This window comes from Xyrauchen texanus, chromosome 23 (assembly GCF_025860055.1).
Source record: "Xyrauchen texanus isolate HMW12.3.18 chromosome 23, RBS_HiC_50CHRs, whole genome shotgun sequence".
In the NCBI taxonomy this organism is placed as follows: Eukaryota; Metazoa; Chordata; class Actinopteri; order Cypriniformes; family Catostomidae; genus Xyrauchen; species Xyrauchen texanus.
Window position 1 is genome coordinate 22,164,939 of NC_068298.1, and position 26,377 is coordinate 22,191,315.

A 26,377-nucleotide genomic window follows, 5' to 3' on the forward strand; every position below is an offset into this window, starting at 1 on the left:
GGCTTTCTGAATGAGACATGTTGTGAAGTTTGAAAAATGAAGGTCAAACACAAATAATTGTTTGTGACACATTTACTGCCTCTGAATATGTGCAGTTTACTACAAAAGATGGGACGATCAATCAAAAATCCCAAGGAATCTGCCCAGTAAAATTCTGTGACTGCCAATTTTTTTTTCATGTTTCTTGCCACTGTCACAGACTTTGAAGGAATGTGTCTGAAGAGTGAATGTCTCTAATCTTATTTCTTTGCTTGATTTTCTTTTTTCTTTTTTTTTTTTTTTTTTTTGCAGCAACAGACTGACAATGTTCCAGAGTGCCAGTGCGATGTGGTCACAGTGGAGAGCCATGATAGTGTGGATTGTGCTTTTCCTCTGTTGCTCTGCTAGTGTAGTCAACACCATCATCTACCAGGTGACTGAGGAACAGCCACCCAACACTCTGATTGGCAGCTTGGCATCTGACCAGGGCCTGCCAGACACTGGTCACCTTTACAAACTTGAAGTGGGTACTCCTTTCCTTCGTGTGGATGGCAAAACAGGGGAAATCTACACCACAGAGACCCCAATCGATCGTGAGACTCTCAAGGACTGTCGCAACCTTTTCGAGGGTGATCCTTGTTTCTTGGAATTCGAGGTGTCTATTACAGACCTGATGAAAGGCACTGGACCTCGGCTTATCGAAGGCCGCATCGAGATCCTGGATGAGAACGACAACACACCTCAGTTCTCTTCACCCGTCCTGACATTGTCAATCCCAGAGAACACACATGTTGGTGCACTTTTTGCAATTCCGATGGCCAGTGATAAGGATTCTGGAAGCAATGGCATTGCTGATTATGCACTAACGACTGGCCCTGAAGCTGCCAACCTTTTCAGCCTGCAGGTGGCACAAGACTCTGATGAAAAATTGCCACAACTCATTGTATTGGGTAACCTGGACAGAGAGCAGCGAGATTCATATGACCTCAGCATAAAAGTGGTTGATGGTGGCTCCCCACCTCGCCAGAGTAGTGCCCTGCTCAGGATCACCATTGCAGATGCCAACGACAATGTGCCCAAATTTGAGAAGTCACACTACGAGGGTGAGCTGCCAGAAAACAGCCCAGGTGGTCATTCTGTTTTGCAAGTAAGTAATCTGTTCCTTAGTTCTCTTAAGCATGTAGAATAAAGGTCAGGGATTGTCAAAATTGAGTTTCTGACGTAATACTTCTTCTCCATAACTAAACAAATGTTCACAAGTTTGATTCACAATGATAAATTGAATGCAATTAAAAAGGCCAAATATTGTCTAAAAATAAAAACAACTGAGAATAGAATCAGACTTCATATTCACAATCATTCCACTTATAAGGTCAAGACAATTAATTTACCTGTTAAAAAGTAAAAATTGTATTATTCTTGGTTATGAAAATTGAGAGATAAAAGTGCTGGTTTGACAGCTTCACAGTAGAAGTCCACTCAAGCCCCAAATACAGAGTCTGACAAGCTCTGATGAATGGAAGTTTATCCCAATGGCTTTAGCCTCTCTGTTCTCACACATCAGGGTTAACACGGAAGAAATGGGAAAGCCAAATCATATTTTCACGGACAATCGATTGATCCCTCATGGTCCCTTTAAACACAAGCTTCCCAAAACAGGAGTGAGGTATTGACTGGCAGTGAGAATTACAGGTTGAATTTTTGGGAAATGAAGGTGCTACTAAGATTAGGACAGCCATGAAGGCTGGAAGCATTCCAAGATCAATCTGAGGCAAGTGTCAAGCAAAAAATAAATAAGTTAATAATGGTGGCTCATCTCTCAGGCAACAATTAATCCATGCAACCAAGTTGTTTTCAAAGAGCATATCAGAAGATTCTATTTCCCTGTAAGCGCTTATAAGCATCATTTGAAGCCAAAGTAAATAAGCAGTGGTATTAAAACTGCTTAATTTTATGATTTCAGAGGGTTGTTGATGAATCAAATCAGCTTGTTCAGAGAAATCCTCTTCAAATACATTAAATGCAATGAATTCTCAGTTTGCATTTCTGATCAAATGGAGTGACTATTTTAGAGCAATAATAAGTTAAGCACCATGGGTAATCTTATGACTGCCTCAGATTAAGGCAGTGGTCTCCAGTACATGGGCTGAAACAGCTTGCATATGTTTCATACACAACCAAGGACAGAAAGGAGAAGATGTTGTATGAACAATAAAATGTTTATCATTAGAAAGCTTTAGTCAGACTTATATTTTAAATGAACTCTAAAAAATTAATTAAAAGAAAATGCAGTGCTGTCTTTCTTTTCTTATGTTTTATAATCCATTGCTATTTATTATGCTGTCACTTTTTAGTGAAGGCATAAGCTGTCTTTTGGAATCAAAGGTTTAGGGTGGAGTGGTGCTTGATATTAAGTTTGTGGAAGACCATTTTAATTAGCCTAATGTAGTTCTTGGATGAGTTACCTAGTATTTTTGGGGCGTAAGAAGCATACTTTTGGCAATGATTACAATATCTAAACCATGCTAATTCATTGCTACTTACAGTGATCTTTGTCCTGCTCTGATGGACCTGACTGAATGAGTGTATTTAAATAATGTGACAAACTGATGAGTGATCTGCCTCATTATTCTAACAGATGTCAATGATGTGAATCGCAAAACCATTATTCTGTATTCAGGCACACTTGATCAGGACAAAGTACCTGTGTAATCTCATGCAAACCTTTGATGTGTAGTCTGCTTTGTACATTATTGTTTCTGTGCATTGCTTAGATTAATTTTGTGTTGTTTGTTCAGGTGAAGGCCAATGACTCTGACATGGGGCCCAATGGAGAGGTGACCTACAGCATTCATCAGGCATTACCAGCAGTCCAAAGGCTTCTAAGCATTGACCGCAACACAGGTACAATTTTTGTCAAAGGCACAGTGGATCGTGAAGAAATTGGCATGCTCAAATTCTATGTCCAGGCTAAAGACAACGGTCCCCAATCCAAGAGCTCCAAAGCCCTTGTGACCATCACAGTTAAAGACCAGAATGACAATGAACCCTTAATCAGAATCCGGGGCATTGGCCTTGTAACGCATGAAGATGGTGTGGCTAACATATCTGAGGATATGCCTGTTGGCACAGCTGTGGCTCTAGTGGAAGTATCTGATCATGATGAGGGTGAGAATGCTGTTGTGACCTGCGTTGTTGCAGGGGATGTCCCATTCCAGCTGCGCTCAGCTAGCGAAACAGGAAATGACCGAAAGAGGAAGTACTTCCTCCAGACAACCACACTTCTGGACTACGAGCAGATCAAAGACTACAAGATCGAAATTGTTGCAGTAGACTCTGGCAACCCTGCTCTCTCCAGCACAAACTCTCTGAAGGTGCAAGTGACAGACATGAATGATAACTCCCCAGTCTTCTCACCCTCGTTGTATGAGGTGGAATTTGCAGAGGAGAACCAGCCAGGTGACAAGGTTCTTGATGTAATAGCCACAGATGCAGACAGTGGGACTAATGCAGAGATGACGTACAGTATAACTGGTGGATCAGTCCCAGAGGGTCTTTTTGAAATTAACCCTAACACGGGAGAAGTTCGAGTCATGAGCCAGTTGGACCGTGAAGAGTTAGATCACTATCAATTTCTAGTTGCAGCTGTTGATAAAGGTGTGCCAAGCTTGAGAGGAACAGCCACTGTTGTTGTGAAGGTGCTCGACAGGAATGACAATGATCCTAAATTCATGCTGAATGGTTATAGCTTTTCAGTCCAAGAGAACATGCCACCTCTTAGTCCTGTTGGAATGGTAACAGTTAATGATCACGATGAGGGCGAGAATGCTCATGTTCAACTCTCTGTAGAACCAGACAGTGGCAAGTTTATGATTCAAAATGGAACATACACCATCCTTTCAACCATTTCCTTTGACAGGGAAAGGGAAAGCACCTACAGTTTTCGACTTAAAGCTGTCGATGGTGGTGACCCACCACGTTCCTCTTATGTTGGCATTACCATTAATGTTCTTGATGAGAATGACAACGCTCCATACGTCACCAAGCCCTCCAACTCCTCATATAAGTTCTTGGATCCCCGGACGAGCCCGGAAACTCACATAGAACACGTTGAGGCAGAAGACATTGACATTGGTTTAAATTCCGAACTGGAGTTCAGTATCACAGGGGGTAATCCCCATGGATTGTTCCGTATCTCTTCAGAAGGTGAGATTACATTAGCTAAAGAGTTCACACCCAAACACATTGGTCTCCACCGCTTAGTGGTAATGGTTAAGGACAGGGGCTCGCCACCACGCCAGACAACTGCACTGGTTCACATCTATGTGAATGAGACTATCGGCAATGTCTCCCATGTTGAAGGACTTGTTGGACACAGTCTGTATACACCACTAGAAATGGACATTGCTGGGGATCCTGATTATTCTCGGGACCCACATAGTAACATTCTCTTTGGAATCTTGGGTGGCTTTTCAGTAGTCATTCTAATAATTGTGGTGGCAATGGTTATCCGGCATGTCGTGCTAAAGGAGAACAAAAGTGGCTACCAGGCAGGCAAGAAGGAGACCAAAGACCTCTATGCCCCCAAACCAGGGCCTAAGAGTAACAAGAACAAGAAGCCTAAGAAAAACAAAGCTCCAAAGCCTGCCAACCCATCTGAAGAAGACGAGGGGGCAAGTCTTCAGAAAGGCTTAAATTTCAACCTCATAAATGATAGTGTCAATGATAGCCCTAGAATTCATCTGCCACTCAACTATCCCCCTGGGAGCCCAGACCTAGGGAGACACTATCGGTCTAATTCTCCTCTGCCATCAATTCAGCTACAACCTCAGTCACCATCTGCCTCAAAGAAACACCAGGCAGTGCAGGACCTGCCAGCCACCAACACCTTTGTAGGAACTGGCGACAACAACTCAACAGGCTCAGACCAGTATTCGGAATACAGCTACAAGGCCAACCCTCCAAAATATAGCACCAAACAGGTAGGAGACAACTTCCAAAGCATGGCAGGGTACCATAGCTCAGAGTACCACGACTCAGGGTACCACGGCTCAGGGTACCACGGCTCAGGGTACCACAGCTCAGGGTACCACAGCACAGGTTACCACAGAAACATAGTATGGACTAAGGATATCTGTTAGTGGCTGGAACTGAATGTCAAACCAAAGCTGCACTGATCATAAAGCATGCACATAACTTGATTGCAATAAGTTTGCTATATTTGCTTCTTATTTTTATTTCACCTTATGCAATTCTATAGCATATCATTCATGAGCTGAAGGATACATAACTTAATGTTATGTAAAATAATTAATTTTAAACATTTTAAATGAAGGAGACGATATAGCATTGTCTTTCTTTTCTTTGAAAGAGATTGTTTTTTTTCACATTTTTTTTTTTTGCTTTGAAAGATACACATTGCAACATAAAAGAAAAGCCGTCATTGTTTTTATACTTTTTATCAGGCTAGCTTCAGGTGTTTTTACACATTTGTCACTGTGTTGGGATTCTAAAGAAATACTGTTCTTTGCATAAAAGCAAGAAAGAAATGCATTATGTGAACTGAATAGGTTAAAAGTACTCTAAGGAAGGACGGTCTAGTAGTATTAAGCTATTCAAGGTAAGGTTTGAAAGTGGCACATATTGACAGACCTTCTAAAATCTTTATTTAAGTGAAGTATTTTATACAGATTAGCAGCAGGAAATTTTAGCCCCTCCTCTTCCATGCTTCATTGACTGCACATGCAGAGTGCCTTCTTTTATTATGTATAAGTTAGCAGAATTGTTTAATGTAGTTTTATAATCAGACACCAAGATCAAAGTGTGCCATCATACATTGTTGAATTATAAACTGCAGGATTTTCTATCAAGCTGTGATTAATGTCACATTACTGTAAATAGAAAGCTACTTGAGACCAAAGCAAGACCACTTTTTATTTCATTTCTTTTTTCCTCCAGTACCATGCTTAACAAGTCAACCAAAACAAGTCTGTTTTGATGGTTTTCCTTAGAGTTTATGTGCAAAGTTTTGAAGACAATCATTGATTTTTTTTTAAATGTATTAATTTATTTTTGTTACACAAGGTGCGTATTGTGAATGTTAATAGCCTGTTTTGTGTGCTGTTGTGTGAGTGTATCCACTATGATGTGTTTAAGTTCGGTTACAGAGCAGTGATGAGCAACTTAAATAGCTTCATATAGTACAATTTACTTTTAAAGATATTCTTCTCTTTATAATACAATAAAACATATTTGATACTAAATTTGTAAATAAATAATTTAGAACCAACCAGATATATCTTAGGTCTCAGCTGCTTTGATAGTGTCTCCATCATTCATATTGTGAAATCAGGATAAAAGTGAGATATGTATGTTCATTATTAAAAGCAATAATAACTTTTTTTTTCATTGAGCTAGCAAAAAAAAAAACACTTTTAAATAGATGTTCTGCAGAAGTGAATAGTACACAATACAAGTTGAAATTGACCATTTGCATTCTGTGTATAATGTGTACCATCTGTGGAACTGTATTTAAAGCTGCAGACGTTCCCACTTCTGTTAATTTCTATCATGTGTTTTGTGTTCTTTTGTCTTTTTGTCATGTTTCTATTGATTTGCAATATGTCGTGTTTTGTATTTTTTTACAAGTAAAGTAAGTTTGCTTTCAATAAAACTGTTCTGAAGATGTTTGAAATTTAAATCTGGGATCGTTGTGGATTTAATGTTAAGCAGAAATAATTAATTTGGATCAGTTGGAAAAAAAATTCACCAGGCTACATGAAATCTTAAGGTACAGTATTTCCTTCCCATATCTCCATTACATTTTATGACATTGCCCTTGCTTTTTCACATTTTCCAGTAAGAATGTACTTTTAATTTACTAACCTACTCAATAAAAATCTCATCTTCAAAAAACTTTTTTTTAATTCTGCCAATACCAGTGAGGACAGGCCAATTTGGTTGCACAATTGCATCAGGGTCCCTAAGTTGGTAGATAAACAAATTGATTGATTTTTGCTTTAATTCACCACAAATTCATAGTTTTACTGCATTTGAAAAACCTGTAAGTTGTACATTTTTACGTGACCCGTGTATTAACATGTTTAACTTGACATATTTACAACATTGCTTCACTGTGATCAAGCTAAACAGTGAGTCATTTAGTTCACAAAACCATTTTTTTGTATTTCACATGTTTTCCCCCCCATTCATGCTAAACATCACAAATCATTCTCCAAGAGGATTTGAGAAGCATAAACATAGCATATGTCAATGACCCATGGGGGATGTGAGGTGTGTTTTTTACTGGTACTGTCATTCAAATACACCTTTTTGGGATCCATATTTAAATTCGAGGAATTGGATCAAGGGTTGGTTGCCATAAATCCTGTTTATTATTTATTTATTTTTTTACTATTCAATTGGCTTCTTGTATGCTGGCAGCTAATTTGGTCCCAAAAACCTCACACACATTACTGTACACACACGCACAGCTTTTCCTGCCGCTGCTGACCATTTAAATTCTAGCAGCGTCTGCGCTTCTTAAAAGCTGTCGATTTTGCCCTCAGCTTGCACAGTCACCATGGCAACGAACTGACCAGTGTGTGTTGTATGCTGACTCACCGGCTACTCTGGGTACAGGTGGGGGGAGATAGAGAGATAGAAAGACCAGGAGGAATCACATAGAGATATATAGAGAGAGGATGAGAAAAGGGACAAAAAAGATGAGAGAAAAGTATTTTTCCATGTACCACAGTGCTTCATGCAAATGGAATAAACAGGCCATTCATTCATTCATTTGGTTGCATCCATTTATTCATTTGGCAGATGCTTTTATCCAAAGCGTCCCCTCTCGTCATTGGCTGCCTTTGCCATAGCCTTGCCCACTTACCATGCTGTCTGCATGATTGCATGAAAATCCATTTGGAAAGAGGTCATGTATTGAATATTAAACTCTACTGTACCTTAAGTTTGTCATAGCCCCTGTGATATGCTCTCAATGACCAAAAATTAAAAGAAGAGGGGATAATGCAGCCTTAAACCAGTTCCTATATGTGTCTGCTAAACATGTCCTTTTTATACAATGTTTGAAAATGAATATACATGCAGAATAGATGGAATACTAATAGATTATATACACATTTGTAAACCCTGAGCATTTACAAAGCCTACTGTGCTTGTTTAGCCTCCAGCCATTTACTGGTTTAGAAACGTAATGCTGGACTTGATGAAGAATGAGTAGTTGTCTCTGTTCTTTCCGCCTTCTTTCTAAGTTACATCTTTCTCTCTCGCTTTTTTTCAGTCTTCAGAATCTATTCTGTGAAGACAATTATTCAAATCAGCTCTGTGGTCCTGGCTGTAGTCAGACTACAGCAACTGCAAGACACCCTTTAGTTGTCCATGGTTTAGTAGTAATCTAAGCTTTATCTAAATCTGTGCTTTATCACAGCAGTCTGTCCATCTTTCTCTCCTTTAAATAAGCAAACTAGTACCTTCCATTGCTTAACACTTAATCTGGCGGAACAATGCCGCCAGTAGTAATCATGGCTCATCAGGAGAGAATATAGCTGAAGAGAACACAACATTGTTTCAAGGGAATGCGAAAAGAATAATAAACAACCAGCTTCTTTTGAATTATTAAGGTGTTGTCATTGACAAAGCAAGACTAATTAAAATAAAAATAAAAAGCTGTTCATTTTTGGGAGCAGACTTGTGAACATTAGCATTTTTCCGCTTTCTTTTGACTTTGATTTGATTTTATTCTTGGATGTAACACATTGATAAGATGGAGAATCATTAGCTTTGCTGTGCCTAACAGCTTCAAGAAGCCCCGGAGAGATAGCATCTTTTGTGCATTTCACCCAGGAAAATTTCACCAATTGGACCATGATTCTGCTAAATTGCATCTGCTCTTTGCACACTGATTACTTTACATGTGCTTTTATGCACCACATTGGGAGCTCTGCACTGGCCATTTCTCTAACTACTCTGCCATACCTGTGGTTTTGTTGAAGATGAGAAATCAAGCAAGAAAGATAGAAAGTTCTAAAGCCCTGTTGCTGTGCTTTTTAATTCCATTGTAGGTGTGAAATTAATGAGACACACAACATAGCTTCTCTTTCTTTGTGTCGGCCCATGACACTTTGTTTCAGTATTCTAATTAGTTGTCATGGGCCTTTCATAACATGTTTTTTTAAGATTTGTTGTACTCCTAAATTTTTTTAAGATGCCACTCTTTCCATGGATCCTCAATATCTCAATGTTACTGTTGTGTTTGTTGTTTCACAATGTTACCTATCCTGTGGGTTTAAATGTGGAACAACAGTGGCAGACAAGGAGAATGCTGTCTTGACACACACAAGAGTGTTTTTAGCTCCCAGTAATCGGTGAATTCCTGGGAGTACAAATCACTCAAAGAAAGAAAATTACTGTTGCCTTACTAATGTGTGTGTGAGTCACAGTGAAGGCACGTGTGCGAGCCCCTCCAGTTTTCGGGGGAAAGATAAGGGGACACGTATGCACAAAGGTGAACAGAAACACAAAGGTTCCTTTATGTGAAACTCTGACGTTCCTTTTCAGAGCGTCTCTCATTAAGGAGCCTGTCTCTGGGCTCACACTACAACCCAACATCAAGGCTGAACACATTAGCTCTCATTTAGCTCCATTATCTAGATTATCTGAGCTGTTCTAATGATAAGTATTAGCTCTGTGGTCAATGTTAAGGGACTAGCAGACAGTCAATAGCTGCTCGGTTGGCATGGAGGCCTCATGCTCAGCCATATGGCTCTCTCTGGCATATGTGTACCATTACTTTAATGGTTCCTGATTAGTGATTAGCAGTTCCATGGTAGGACATGCTAGTTAGGAAATGTTTCCGGTTAGGCTTTAGGCTGCAAGGATTGGACAGCTCAATGGAGAATGGATGCCAGGGCCCATTTTTACAAATATTTGTATCTTACCTTTGGAGTTCTCCAAAGAGTTCCTAGCTAAGGGATCTTGCTTAAAAGCTATTCACAAAACTGCTAAGAGCAAGTTTTAGTAAGGAAATCTTAATTTAAGAGTAAGCAGATTTGACCTCATTGCTATGGATGACGTCACATATTATGAGTGTGCTCAACATGATTGGAAGACAGGGAAGCGATATTTATCAGCAAATTCCTAATAGAAAGATTGTGGAATATATATAACAAACATAAGATAAAATAATATAAGACAAATCTCTGAAGTGAGCACGCATCCACAAGAAAACATATACTATGAATTGTCGAACGATATGCGACCAGCGCTCTCCCAACTGCATATTGTCTGACAATTCTGACATCCGTCTGCAAAATCATCCATCAAACTTTGATGGATGATTTTGCTAATGAATGACAGAAATTCCCCATTCATCCACACTACACAGTTTCGCTTTGCCTGTGGCCAGAGAGCGCAAAGTTGTTTTTTATGTGGATTGACGACAGAAGGCATGCTTTGGATCATTTGAGTCACTCTTAGGGATTTAGAAGTCCTCAGAAGGACTTTTAAGCTGGCATGGGTTTAGGAGCTACTTTTAGCATTAAAATGCCTTGTGAATTACTCTTAGATGAACATTTTCCTAAAATTAGGAGTGAAACTCAACTTTTACCGCTACATTTAGCCTTAAGATTTTTTGTGAAAACAGGCTTAGATTTATAATAAAAAATTCGAATAAAAGAAATAATAAGTAAGATTTACTTAAATGTATTTTGCTAATTATTTTGCACAGGTTATTTGCATTGCAACTGTAATGATATTTATTCCTAATATGTGATATCCTAAAAAAAAATGTTAACAATATGCGATAATTGATACAAAAGTGTATTTAAAAGTTAAAAAGTTGAGGTTGTTTGAATCATTCTACTTACCTGTTGCCTAAACATCAATATTGTCCTTAGCAATATTTACTTATAGGTAAGAGTTCTAATTTCTGAAGGCTTCAATTGAGAACATGCTTCAACTGAGTAAATATGCTTAAAATTTAAATTTTGTTTAACATATTCATGGTTTAACTCTGTACATTCAATGTAGAATTACACTTTTTTGCCATTAAATTCCATTAAATATACACCGATCAGCCACAACATTAAAACCACCTGCCTTATATTGTGTAGTTCCCCTCATGCTGCCAAAACAGCTTTGACCCGTCAAGGCATGGACTCAACAATACCTCTGAAGGTGTCCTGGCATCAAGACGTTAGCAGCAGATCCTTTAAGTACTGTAAGTTGCGAGGTGGGTCCTCCATAGATCGGACTTGTTGGTCTAGCACATCCCATAGAAGCTCAATCAGATTGAGATCTGGGGAATTAGGAGGCCAAGTCAACACCTTGAACTCTTTGTTATGTTTCTCAAACCATTCCTGAACAATATTTGCAGTGTGGCAGGGTGCATTATCCTGCTTAAAGAGGCCATTGCCATCAGGGAATACTGTTGCCATGAAGGGTTGTACGAGGTCTGCAACAATATTTATGTAGGTGGTACATGTTAAATTAACATCCACATGAATGCCAGGACCCAAGGTTTCCCAGCAGAACATTGCCCAGACCAACACACTGCCTCCGCCAGCCTGCCATCTTCCCATAGTGCATCCTGCTGCCATCTCCTTCCCCAGGTAAATGACACACATGCACCCGGCCGTCCACATGATCTAAAAGAAAATGTGACTCATCAGACTAGGCCACCTTATTCCGTTGGACCAGTTTTGATGCTCACGTGCCCTTTGTAGGCACTTTCGGTGGTGGAGGGGTCAGCATGGGCACTCTGACTGGTCTGTGGCTACACAGCAAGCTGCAATGCACTGTATGTTTTGACACCTTTCTATCATGGCCAGCATTACTTTTTTCAGCAATTTGTTCTACAGTAGCTCTTCTGTGGGATCGAACCAAATATTCTTCTAAATATCTTCATTTGTGTTCTGCAGAAGAAAGAAAGTCATACACATCTGAGATGGCATGAGGGTGAGTAAATCATGAGATAATTTAAATTTTTTGGTGAATAGATCCAAATACACATTTATTTTCAGAAGATATAACAGCAATGTCTCACACTGTGCTAAAGTACTGAAGTCTGCAGATTTCAACATCATTCAAGATTTCAACTCAATATGAACTTGCTATTCACATCAATTTTATACTCTTATTGCATGTCAACAATCGTGTCTTTTGTGTCTATTTCTCCTGAGAAATCGTTGGAGAAAAACCTGAGATAAAGTTGATAGTTAGATGAAATGCAGTTAAGAACTTCATAAACTCTCCTGAGTTGTGAATGAGCAACTTCTGAGCAATGCATGTTTCTGTAGGGTCTTTCTCATGTTTGATAAAGGCACAATTGGCACATGAAATGTTTATCTCGTTATCTCTCTCTCTCTTTCTTTTTCTCCACTGTCACTTCACTCCTGCGGGCTTTTATTGTTTCTGGGCGAGGTGTCATTTGCAGTGTGGTGACTGCACATTTTGCCTGTGCAACTGCAAAATCCGACTGCAACTCCACTTCTTTCCTCCCTGGAGGCCCATCCACACACCCTGGCATTGTCAGGCATCATCTGCTGAAATTACGCCTGGCGGCCCCCCTCCCGTATGCACACAGTCACTCAACACAGAGATGCTGACAGCGTCCGTCTTTATAGGTCCTGACAGTGGATGAATAAACTCGCTCACTCACTCAAGCATGCTCAACTAGTCACTCAGACAAATACAAACACACTGATGTGCTTGGCTGCGCGGAGAGAAATTAGCCTCAAAACCGTAAAAACGAACATGAAATCCAATCATTCCCTTCATGTGCACAGTCAACAGAGTTTAATTCCTTTATTTATGCATTTGCTAGCACTAAATTCCAAAAAATAGGCTTCTATGTAGCCATTAAGATAATTTTAGTCCAATGATGTTACAGAGATTTGCATGGTGCGTGTTTATTGCACATTTGAGCATTCCGCCCAACTGCTATACTCTTCAGCCTCATAAGGCAGTTACTTTGCCTACTGATCTGCTTTTAATTTCACAGAAATGAGGGAGAGATACAGGGATAAATAGGCCAAATTTAAACGTGAAGTTCCGTACACACTAGTCAGCTTTTATACAAATAAGGTTGTCACTACCTGAATTTTTCAGGAGTGAATTCAGTCGTAGGATGCAATTGTAACTCCATAAATGACCAAATTTTGTGTGTACAGAATGAGATAAAGCACTCAAAAGAGCAGTAACAACTTTAACAGCAGTTTGCACATGGACACAGAGAGAGATGAGGCCTGGCTCGTTCGAGGGGTCAGGGCACGGCGCTTCAGATAAGCCATGAATGGAGTTCCGGGTCAGACCGGTTCGGGAGGCAGGGTCCCAAATGCGTTCCGACACGTCAGCGGTAAGGTTCGAGGGGGCACCGTCCGGCGAGGCCAGGCTCGTCCGAAAGGTCTCGGTTAGCCCTTTCGAACGAAACCAGCCACGACTCCATGGTCTCTCCGGTTCAGGAGCAGCCTCCGCGGGTCACATTGCGGTCCAAGGCTGATGCCTCCGGAACCGCACGTCTCACACACCTCTATCTGGGCTCCCCAGAAAGGTCACGGACAGCCCTTTCAAAGGAGATGGTCCGACTCCGTGGTCCCTCAGGTTCGGGAGAGAGGTCGGGCAGAAGTCCCGGTACTTCTCGGGGTCATGCAAAAAATGTCATCTGATGTGCGTGGCACCTCTGGCTGTGAAAAATAGCACAAAGGGCCTGGAGGAACGTACTAAAAGTGTCAAAAATGACAAAGTAATTACGGGAGAGGGTGTAAGAACCAGGCCCTATGACATGCACGCTCAGTCCGAGGTGTATGGCCCATTTCGGCTAAAAAGCATGCTTGAGCCCCTCTGGAGTGTCCAGAAAGTGATATTGAAGATATTGAAAGTTTTGGGAGGAGGTGTCCTCCAGGGTCCCCGGCTTGAAAATGTTCAAAATGCCCTTGGAGGTTCCAGAAATTGAACAGCAGTTGAACATGGGTCAGTCGGTCCTAAGGGATGGGCGAACGCCTAATAAAGACGGTGTGTGAATGTGTGCTGTGTGCACTCCTATTATTCCATTTAATACTAGTTAAAGTAATAGATACAAATTTCTATAAATGTTGATTTCATCTAAGTGATTTGGTCACAGTGAATGTTGAGGAGTGCAGAGAAAGGTTTGATCTAGAGGCAGGGTCTGTCAATCGAACTCATTCCCACGGCTCAGCATTGCTTGTGTGTAGATTGCCACACTGTATTACTAATATTGTAGTAACCATGTTTTTTTGGGCAGAAACCATACTTTTAATGCAATTAATCATGGTGTTAGTACAGTAATATAGTGGTTATAAAAATACTATGTTGAAACCATGGTTACTGTTGTAAAACTAAGGTTATTTTTTCTAAGGTAGGTGTTAATGTAATGTGTCAGTGGAACTCTAAATAAACACAATAAATAGACTGCAGTGGTGCCCATACTGTGTATATAATTAAAATATGTATGCAAACAGTATCTGACACTATTTGCACCAGGGTGCAATTAGTATACAATTTTTTGAGTTGGGGTGTAATATCTGCCACTGGTTGCACTGAGGTATAAATAGCATATACCATTATTTGCAGGCAGGGATGTTTCTAGAGACTCTGGGGGCCCCAGGCAGAAGGGACCTGGTGACCCCCAAACAAATAACCCCCCCCCCCATAAGACACATTAATCATTCATTCATGCACATAGATTATTATACAAACAAATCTTTTATTTTCCGTAAAATGCTTTCTTTTCGATGGAAATAATATAAAATATAAATAAATAAAGGCAACATTTGCATACATAATATAAATAATTCCAAATACACAAACAATACAAAAATATTTGCATACAAAACCGTTGTGCACTTTTAAGAAGTCATTGTTTATAGACAAATATCTGTTTGGCCATATTTAATCAAATAATCTAATAATATATGTATTTTGGAGAGCAAGTCACTGTCAACTTAGAATAACTTTTTACATTTTACCTTCATCTGTGGAGGCAGCTTGTTGAGACGGACAAAGAAATTTAAGCAAAGCACCTTGAGAAAAAAAGAAAAGAGCACAATTGTATTTGGTCATGCAAGCACAGTCCACAAACACCCAATGGTTAAGATAGACAGCTAATGGCAACAACAACACTTTAGCTTATGTTAACATTTTGTTTACTGTAACATTTTTACAAGAAAATTCAATGAGATATATACAATAACTAGGTTAGCTTGTTCTGTCGAAACTGTCACAGTAACGGATTGTGGCAGGGCGGAGGGCGGGGCCGGGTAGTGATCCTACACACCCGGTCCCGTATTAGGCTAATCAAGCCTCCGAAAGGGATAAAGTTCGACTGCAGAGTATTGTGCGGGAGAGAGAGATCATTTACGGAAATGTCTGTCATGTGTGTGTTTATGTTGTCTTTTAAGTTTATCATTAAACTATTATTTATGTTGAAAAGCCGGTTCTCGCCTCCTCCTTACCATGGATCCCTTTACACTGGAGCCTAATACTGGACCGGGTGTGTAGGATCACGACCCGGCCCCGCCCTCCGCCCTGCCACACAGATATAATATCTTCCAAATATGCATTAGTAACATATTTGGAAGATATTATATCTGTTACTGTGACAGTTTCGATAGATTAAGCTAACATAGTCTACTGACAAAGTAACTGTTGATAGCATCGTTTTTGTTAGCAATTGAAAACCAAATCATTATGCTACTAATGGGAGAAATTAAACGCTTGGCATAACTAACTTATTCTATGCAAGGTTCTGTAAAAACAAATGTACAGAGATATACTAGCTATGTTACCTATACTAGCTTTGTTACCTATACTAGCTATGTTTTATGCATCACACGTTTCTAGACAGAGTAAGCTTGTCTACTGATCAATCGCGATAGCAAGAGCACCACTGGTTGGTTGATCTAGATGAAATATAAAAGATTGACTTTTTATTTCCTGACGTATGCGTGCTGGTTGATTGACAGGCGGCTAATGTTTGAGCGCTAATGCGGGTTCGTGCCTAAATGATCAAATACACTTTATATTTCCGCCAATGCCCATCTTGATGAGGATTTAATGTAAACGCAGTCGTTTATGTCTAAAGTGAATTTAAACAGTGGGACAAAAGTGTATTTGCATCAGAATGTTGGACTTGAAGTGTACATGTAACTGAATTGAGCACTGTCTAGTAGGCTATGTCATATAAAGGCTATTAATCAAACAACAAGAAAACGAGAAAACCACTCACTACTTTTGGTCGAATAACTTGAGTAGCTTTAAAAGTATTAATGTAATAAAATAAAACAGTGACATTTTTAATAATAATATTTTAAATATTGTTCGTTTTTTAATAATACCGACCCCTGATGTAGAGAGTGTGTTAATTGGTATAATAAATTACCAGGAAAGAAGAGATGATAAAATAATGTATAATTATGCTTAGCCTTTATAAAGATCAATACTTCAGGCAGAACATTCCACCAGACACAAACTTCCGAAAATTGTGCATCATGCATTAGAATGAGAACACAAGTATTTCTTGGCTTAAAAGATACAAGAACTAAATCAATGTTGAACATTGTATCTCAAAAGGAGGACAATGTGGCCCCCCCTGTGCTAGTTAAAGAAATACTTCACACAAAAATGAAAATTCTCTTATCATTTACTCACCCTCATGCCATCTGTCTTTGACTTTCTTTCTTCAGAACACAAATTAATATTTTTAGAAAAAAGTGAAAGGGTGCCAAAATTTGAAGCTCCAAAAAGCAAATAAAAGCAGCATAAAAGTAATACATACAACTCCAGTCATTTAATCCATGACTTAAGAATTGATATGACAGGCGTGGGTGAGAACAGATCAATATTTAAGTACATTTTTGCTTGAAATTCTCCTCTCTGCCCAGTAGATATGCATGAAGAATGTGAATCACCAAAATCACAAGAAGAAAGTGAAAGTTAAATTGGAGATTGACTGAGCAGGGAGGAGAATTAATAGTAAAAAAATAAATTAAATATTGATCTGTTTCTCACCACATCTATCATATCGCTTCTGAAGACATGGATTAAATCATAAGAGGCATATGGATTAGACTAATTTTATGCTACTTTTACTCTACTCACACTACTTTTTTGGGGAAGTAACAGTAATTCTACTTGAGTATGATTTTTAAGTACTCTTTCCACCCCTGATTATTTGCACCAGGGTGCAAATAGCATCTGCCTTTATTTATTTAGTATGTAAAGACAAGGGACATCCTGAACAGGGAGAGACAGACAGCTGAGATGCTGTGTCTTTACCTTGTTAAGCTGTTGCTTGGTCACCCACTGAGAAAGGCCATCCATGCTGTCATATTTAGATTTTTTTCTCTTTGGGCAAACATGAAGTCAACAGCAAACACACGCTAATACTAATGTGACAAACAAACACAGACACACAATATCCGCTTGTACTGATAGACATCCGCCCACATACATATGCATATGTATAAATGCATACAAGCCCAAGCTAACCACACAAGCCTGAATGAGTACAAGCAGCAATTACGGCTCTTAGCAAACCCAGTCATTTGAGAAAATTAAGAAGCCATCACTCTACATGGCTATACTGACAGAGCTGAAATGGCAGTAGGTGACTTGGCATCTGCTGGTAAACATCAGTGATAGAACATTTCTTGACACAATGGCACACATCTTATGTACATAAACACACTCATCAAGACAGAGAAGTCTGAGTCTGTACAGAAAGGCATAAACATGTTGCAGATTGGATAATGGATTTTGCTGTGGTCCACATACATTCATGTGAAGTGAATTACCTAGTTGCAAAGTCTTTTGAGCCCAGGGTGGGGCGTTGATGAACTTTGATCTGTACAGATTTACCCAGTATGTTGCAGACATTTCTTGAGGTTGTACCAGGCTGTTAGCAGGTGGCACGGATCCACCAGGGCTTGTGCTTACTGACCTGTGCTCCAACACATGCCATCTGTGTGTGGGTGTTTCTGCAAGACTGATACTTGAGGAATCTGCTGCCCTTGGATGCACATCATAATTATTTTTTGAGGTTTCTTATCAGAGGATGTATGCAATTAAGGATGAGGGAGATTCCAATACTGTCTTAAGCATGTGGATGAATAAAGAAACTATGAAGTAGGCTGCATATTAACACTTACGGGATGTTTATCCTGGGACACATGATCAAATTATGTGCTCCATATATTTTCTCACACTAGCATTAAACATTGCATTCTTTTTGTTCTCCCTCTGTCTAACAATACTCTCTTATACTTTAATTCTTTACTTAAGTAGATAAAACAAAATTATAATAATAATTATTATTATTAAGAGTATATCTATCTATCTATCTATCTATCTATCTATCTATCTATCTATCTATCTATCTATCTATCTATCTATCTATCTCTCTCTCTATCATCTATCTATATATTTCACATTTAATAATGTGTAAAAAAAAGAGTTGACTTTACTACATTTTAAAGAGGTAAATAATATTTTTAATCCAATATTTGTCTCCAGGCCCTTTCGTTTAGGAGCATGAATCCTTTTTTCACCACCTTTTTACATTTGCAGGTTAGGAATGGAGAAGTAAAGAATAGTAAGATAAACTTCTATAGTGGTGAAAGGGAGACAACAGCAAATATTATTTGTGCTTTCCAATTTGCTTCATTATTTATTCGTTTGTCTGTTTGTTTTTGTTAATTTATTTTATGCCAAAATGTAATTAAATCAAAATGTAGTTAAATAAATCTATATTAAATAATAATAATAAACGATTTATCCTGCTAAAATTAGGCAGGTAATATGTCATCAAAGTCTGTGAAAAGGGTCCATGATGTCCGTTTCGTGAATTCATTATTTGATTTTAATCTTTTGATCAATTTGATTATTTTAAATCAGTTCACGCAACTGTCTGAACCTATTTTAGAGCTCCTTGGCCTGATTCATTTTTTTCGTGAATCTCTAGTCTTATTTAAAATCACGAGAGAAGCACACCAGACAACACATAATGGGTTTCCACTCTGAAATTTAAACAGATTAGGCTGTTCATGTAAGCTTTAATATGTGTTTATGGGTATAAATGTTTTTGGCTTAGACATTATGAATGCTGTGAAAAGCTGATAAAGTTATGCAACAGAAATCTGTGTAGTATCTAAAGTGTTCTCAGTGTTTTTTTTAGCACATTGTTATGCAGTTGTTAGTGTGTCCTGGTGGTTGCATAGTGGAGTCCAGAAGTCCAAATTACATTCTGTTCTCCTCTTAATGTTGTGTTATGTTCTGGACATTTATGTATATAAATAAAACAGAAATATTAAGTGTAGTATCGTCATATCTTCACAGTCCAAACTCTGCAATAGACTCCAGCACAATGCCACTGAACTAGGTTGTCATTGCTATAATCAGGTGTGCCATTATTTACACATTTTCCTTGAATTCTTAAGGACATTTAATATCAGTTACTTTAATACTTTTACTACTTTAAATACATACAACCCCAATTCTGAAAAAGTTGGGACAGTATGAAAAATGCTAATAAAAACAAAAAGGAATGATTTGTAAATATATTCCCCCTTTGCTATATTGAAAGCACTACAACTAAACATTATATGACGTTTCACCTAGTGAATTTCATTTTTTTTTGTGTGTTCAGTAATTTCAAATCAGATGATTAAAACACACTCCAAAAAAGTTGGGACAGTCCAGTGTTTACCACTGTGAAACATCACAATTTCTTTTAATAACACTTATTAAGCATTTAGTCACTGAAAACACAAGTTTGTTAAATTTAAAAAGTGGAATTATCCCCCATTCATCCATTATGCAGGTCTTCAGCTGCACAATTGTACGGGGTCTTCGTTGCCATATTGTGTGCTTCATAATGCACCACACATTCTCAACTGGAGATGGTCAGGACTGCAGGCAGGCCAATCTAGCACCCGCACTCTCTGCTTATTCAGCCAGTATGTGGTTTGAAGTTGTGCTGCTGAAAAGTCCAGGACGTCCCTGGAAAAGGCTGTGCTTGCTGGCAGTATATTCTGCTCCAAATTTGTACATATTTGTCTCCATTAATGGTTCCCTTACAGATGTGCAAGTTACCCATGCCATGGGCACTGACACACCCCTGCCCCATACAGACATTGGCTTTTGAACCCAACACCGATAACATCTTGGATCTTCCTTTTCCTCTTTGACACGAAGAACACGACTGCTGTGTTTTTAAAAAAAAACATTTGAAATGTGGACTCATCAGACCAAAAAACACGGTTCCACTGTTCTACTTTCCATCTAAGATGAGACCGAGCCCAGATAAATATTTTATTATTTTAACTTGTCAAGTTGTTATTAGTCTTAAATGTCTCAACTTTTTTGGAGCGTGTTGCAATTATCTGATTTGATATTTTGTTTTTAATAATAATTACATTCACAAGGTAAAACATCATATAATGTTTAGTTGTAGTGCTTTCAATATAGCAAAGGGTGAAAATAATTTACACATTTCGAAATTGGGGTTGTAGTTTTACAAGTATTTTTCTAATGAGGTACTTTAACTTTTATTTTCATACAGATAATCTTTTCTTTTATTTAAGTATGATGAATTGGTTCTTTAAACTATACTGCTTGCTCCTGGAAACTTGTAAAGGATGTTGTAAACAATCATAGACACACAACAGTTCCTTTCACATCCCACCCCATATTTTACCCCTTGGCTGAAGATAAAATCGTACAACTCATCTCCATTTCTTTTGTCTCTCTGTTTGTCACAAACAAGTACACTCATTTCAACTCATTTCATCTCAAATCAACTTTTGAGTGAAACATGCCTGAGCTAGGGCACCAGGGTATTTGATTTTGGTGGCGTACTTTACAGGACCCATTCGTAATGTCTATATTTAAACCCAGCTCTGCACTGGTGCCCACCGGTCATGTGGCAACTTTATGAGAAAGAGAGAGATTGAGAAGAATTTGTTACATATCAGGATTAAGGATGGGTTATGATGATCAACTAAATACTTTTTTTTTTCACCATCTCGTGTAGGAGTGTTTCATTTTTAGACACTTGGACGGGTAAAAAAGAGCATCAGCTTCTTTTAAAAAATTTTTACAACAACTTCTAAAAAAAATCAACTGGTGACACCTGCATTGTGTCATTTGTGTTACAATTCATCTAGCTTTTTAAGTGCAAGAAGGCACTTTGTCTGAACAGCCCCTTAGACAGTTAATATTGCTTTGGCTTTTAGAATATTTGCCTGGTAAAACCCTCTTGGAAAAGTTGGGACTTTAAATTTATCTCCTTTTAAAACACCTTCATTCAGGCATGGATTAATTTGGTTGCTGCATTGTGTCTTGAGCTCTCGTGTTGCATCTTATATGGCCACAAGCATTGCTTTTTTAAGACGCCATGTCAAGTTAAAAATGGCCCAACTTTTGAAGCACGTCCCAAGACCTCTACATTATGTTACATTAAAGGAAGTCTATAATGCAGTTCCATTCCATTGTGCTTCATAGAATCCTAGTCAACTATTTGGACAGGCAACCCACCAAATAGTTGTTTGTAAAAATAAGCAGTTTTGCACATCCCTAGATAGGATGCAGAGTATTCCATCACCACTACTGCTTTCATAGGAATAGTCTTGCAGTCGGTTGCCGGAAGAGACAGCCATTGCTACATACTGGTGTGTGATTGCAATCAACAGGAGGTTTGTTAAGAGGAACGAGGGAACGTGAGGGGAATCAGAGAGAGGTGGGACCCTGTTGAGAGGATGACACTTTTTTCACAGGAAAATGCATTTGTTGAGTGAAAGAAAGGAAAGGGTCAAAGGAATCAGAAAATAATGATAAAGACAGAAATGTATGAAAGTGGGAGAGTTCAGTGAGAATATTCACCTGAGGATCTCAAGCTGTACAGAGAGAGAATGATGAGAGATGGTGAGATGAGTAAAGGAAAAGAAAATTAATATGGAGGTTTCAGTGAACAAAAGAGGAAATATCTCTCACTCATCCATTGATCTTTCAATCTATCACTCAATCTTTGCCAGTCCCCGTGGGGGTCCTTTACTGCCTCATGGCAACACAGATCGAAAGTGAGAAAGCGAACCTTAAATCTGTACTGGTTACACACACACACACACACATTCTGTATATAGACAGAGTTTGGGGCAAAATATAAACATCTGTAATTCAGTTTTCACTAGTTAATAGCAAATTTTATCTAATTCTTGATTTCAACAATGGAAATGCTACTTGGGAAAATGCTGGTTATTGATGTCAGAAATTTGGTTTACTCTAGTAAAATATATAATACTTGATATCAAAAATGTTTTCATTACTCTCTGAAAAACCCATTCTTGTTATCAAAAATGGAATTTGAAAATCATGATTATGTATATCTATTACTGATAGATTTTCACTTGTAGAATCTCACAAATGATCTGACATTCACTCCTGTTAAAAACACAAGATATCTGAAATGTGTTACTCTAATTTCACATATCAAAATGCACCACTTACTAGTAAAAACAATACATTTTCATATCAATAATTACACTGGTACTAGAGTAAATGTCCATTCCTGATATAAACAGTTGAATTTCAACTAGTACATTTTCAAAATGTATTTTTGTAATTTGGTTTTCAATTTATTTTAGATATTTACAATGACATTGTAACTAGACAGAAGGATTTTAAGATCGGAGAAACTATTTGCACTAGATTCAAATAGCACCTGCCACACAGCGTAGCTATTTTCACTCAAATGGTTTAGTTGAAACACAAAAATGGAAGATAAACTCTTCAAGTTTCAAAAGGATGCAAAAGTATAATTCAGAAGTCTAATAAATTATTCCATGAGACTCATGATTATAATGTAAGCATCCGATGAGGTTTGGTGAGAAACAAACCCGAAGTCTAATGTATTATTTAGTGAAACTGTTGACCGACCGTTGCTCTCCTCTCTGCACGTTCATGAGACTGCACAAGACCAGTAGTTCATGCAATTTGAAGAGAACCTAATTTCCATCAAACCTCTGGTATACAGCCTTCAAAAGCACCATTTTCCAGTTTTCAGATGCAGCCATAGGCAGAAGGCAGCCACAGGCAGAAGGCAGCCACAGTCACACTGTTTCCTAACCTGACGGCAAACGACACACATTAAAAGTTATCTTTTCCATGTTAATCAGAGTTTTTGTCCTAACTATCCGTGATGAGGGACGTTATATTCTGTCATTCGCTTGGTTTCTATTTTCGGCATTGCGCTAGGTAACCCCGACCACTGTGAACCGGCACCGGTCCAAAAACTTTCTCATAACAGTATATTGAAGCCAGCATATCATGAGACTACTTGATTTTTGCTGAGAATGTCACACCTAACGAATGTTTTGCTGAGGGATTGCTCTCTTTAGATGGAGGTTCAGAATGGAGAACAGGTGACAGACATTCCCGCCTACTCTATCTCTGTTTGATTGAATACTCAGGTTAAAACAAATTAGGCTGGGCATAGAAATGCATCTATTCTTGGAATACAAACTCTTCAGACATGTTTTGTAAGTTTAGTTCTCTGGTTTGTGTGCAGATATGTTCTGTACTTTAGTGTTGCTGTGGCGGACCTGTTTTTAGATAGGTCACCATAAACTGCCATTGTATGATTTCACTGAGCACTTATTTTTTCACAATTTCATCATTTGTATTAAGAAACAGAAAGAAAGTCATATCGGGTTATAATAAGACAGTGGTGAGTAAATAATGACACCATTTTTATTTTGGGGGGAACTTTCCATTTATTGGGGGTGTTAAATTGTATATGCCACTATTTGCATTGGGGTGCAAATAGCATCTTACGCTATTTACAATTTATTAAAATAAGATTTTTTTTTTTTACTGCCTTTTAAGATATCTTTAATTACTCTTCAACTTATTGATATCCAGAATTGGGATATTTGCCATCAAAGCTACCCTTATTGTCTATGCATGCATCTTTTTTTCTTTTAGCTGTGCAAATGAATCCGCAATCTAGTTTTGAAAGTGTGAATTTTGATACACTATTTCATGCAATTTTGATTCCTGTGCAAGTACATTTATGCCATCTCTGTACTAGTTGGTCTAAATGCTGCATTATATTATTTTCTGTGCTCCTGTCCATTTTGCCAACCAAACAGTTCTTATTTACACATTTATGAAGGTACATGAGGCCACACCAGAGAAAGTGTTTCACATGACAACAGATGATTGTGTGAGTGACCGGCAGTATCCTTAGTGGGAGATAAACACCGGGATCATGCCCCCTTATCCCAGCTCTGAGCCGCTGTAGATGTCTGGGGAGTGTGGGACAGAGGGACTGTGTTGTAGGTCCATGCAGGTCATGGGCAATCTTATCTTCCTTCTGCTTGACTGGACTCCACTCACAGTGGGGTCATTTACTGTCTTGTCATATTCCAGGGTTGCTTGCTCTATCTCGCTCTATTTTCAACTGATGTACTGCTAAAAGTCACTTTATTGGAACACTTCCTTAATTTGCTCTTTGTGGGGTCCATTTTATTCCACTTTCCCTCCATTTCACAATTTTTGCCAGTTCGGTTTGTGTCACCCACCAACCCAACCGCAACTGTGCAGATGTTTGCTTTAAAACAAACTTGACTGAATTTGTGTTTCTCATTGTCTTAAAAAAACAAAAAACTTTTTTATCTAAATGCTAATGCTTAAATGCTTGGAATGAGTTTTGTAAGTAAATATCAATTTTGCCTATTTATACATTTCTTAAAAAAAAGTAAAGTAAATGGATGAGTTGGAACGGATAGAGGCGAGGGACATGGGTATAGCTTTGGGTAGCTCTGATTAAGACTCCAGTGGTTATGAATCACTTGGCACTGATAGGTTAGCTTGGGGTTTCAGACTGACGAGTTGGAGTTAATAAGTTCTGACTGTGTAAAAAACTAAAAAAAAGTGTGAGGTGAATGTAAATGTTTTACCATTAGAAACACTGATCTCACCTTCATTAGCATTCCACTTTTTCAGTTTCCTGTTTTGTATCATGAGTAGTTGAGTATATTTCATTTTGTGTTTGTGTGTGCGTGCAGCCACGCTTGCTTGTGTGTGTGTGTGTGTGTGTGTGTGTGTGTGTGTGTGTGTGTGTGTGTGTGTGTGTTTGCTGTGTAAGCCGCAGGCCTCTGCGGATCACTTGAGCGTACACCTCCCCACCATAACAGTGAGAGGAGGAAGACACTGTCCATCTGTTTATCCACAACAGCTCCTTTCTGCTCCTGCTGCTACCAGATCTGTCCTCTGCTTTTATGAGTGTATGTGTGTTAGAGCATACCATATGTGTTTCAAATTCACTCATAAGGAGGGGGATTGTTATTCTAGATAGCATTTTTGGACAGACTTTGGATAGAATAATGAGTGTGACATAAATCATCACAATTTACCTGGAAAGACTTTACATTTGAAATGTGTATATCTACTACTATTTAAAAACCTGTCTAAAACTATAGGTATTTTTCCAATTCTAAGTTACAAATAAAAGCAGCATTTTAATATTTGATTTTCTGTCCCGTTCGGTCTTCAGGGGCTTTTGTGTTCCCTTCGCCAAGAGCTGTGGTCAGTTCCCACACCCCAAACACACACACAGACACACACACACACACACACACACACACACACACACACACACACACCATCTATCTCTGTACTCCTCAATTTATTTAATATTGCCAACGCTCGTCTCACCTTGAGCTTTCTCCCCTCAGCTGCAAACTGTTTGCCTGAGATAACACAATCTTACAGGGGGAAAAATAAAGAAAGAAAGAAAGAAGACGAGAGGGAGGAAGAGAAGGAGGGAGGGATCATTAGACATTATTTAGTGAAGTTTCTTTGCAGCATCACCTCACACATAATCAAAAATAATTTGGTGCAGTAGTCTTTTTTTCGTCTGGGCATGGTATGTCTTCTGTAAAGCTGAATTATCTTGACACCTATGTTCTGCCATAATTTTTTTTCTTCCTCTCTCTTTCTCTTATTTCTTCCTCTCTTTTGAGGGCATCACACTGCTTGCATATGCGTGGTGATATGTCAGTTAACCGTTAGTGGGGTGCTGTAATCTATTCTTTGGATAAAGAAAGACCAATAACGAGAGGTGTAGTGATGAACACAGGGTGTTTCTGAGCTGTCTTCCGCTAGTGTTTCTACCTGTCCCAGCTTTGAGTAAGCTACACTCCCAATCTCAAGGTCAGTGTGCTCTTCAGAAGGCTTATGTGGAGGAGATCCACTTCCTCCTTATCCAGGTACAAACAATCCATATGTGCCTTTACGAAACCCAAGAATATTCATTGTTGATTCTCAGTCGCTTAATTTTCAGCTTAGGCCTGGCTTCATCATA

General features: G+C 38.6%; 1 protein-coding gene across 5 annotated transcripts in view; it reads left to right on the forward strand.

The window, feature by feature from the left end:
- The window catches only part of LOC127617343 (protocadherin-1-like), a 283,342-nt gene that overhangs the window by 12,082 nt on the left and 244,883 nt on the right, over nt 1-26,377 (forward strand). For all 5 annotated transcript variants that reach the window (XM_052089345.1, XM_052089342.1, XM_052089344.1 and 2 more), the window contains exons 2-3: nt 292-1,126; nt 2,778-4,961. In XM_052089345.1, coding sequence (XP_051945305.1) covers nt 305-1,126; nt 2,778-4,961 — 3,006 coding nt within the window. In that variant the 5' untranslated portion in view covers nt 292-304. The remainder of the gene's footprint in view (nt 1-291; nt 1,127-2,777; nt 4,962-26,377) is intronic.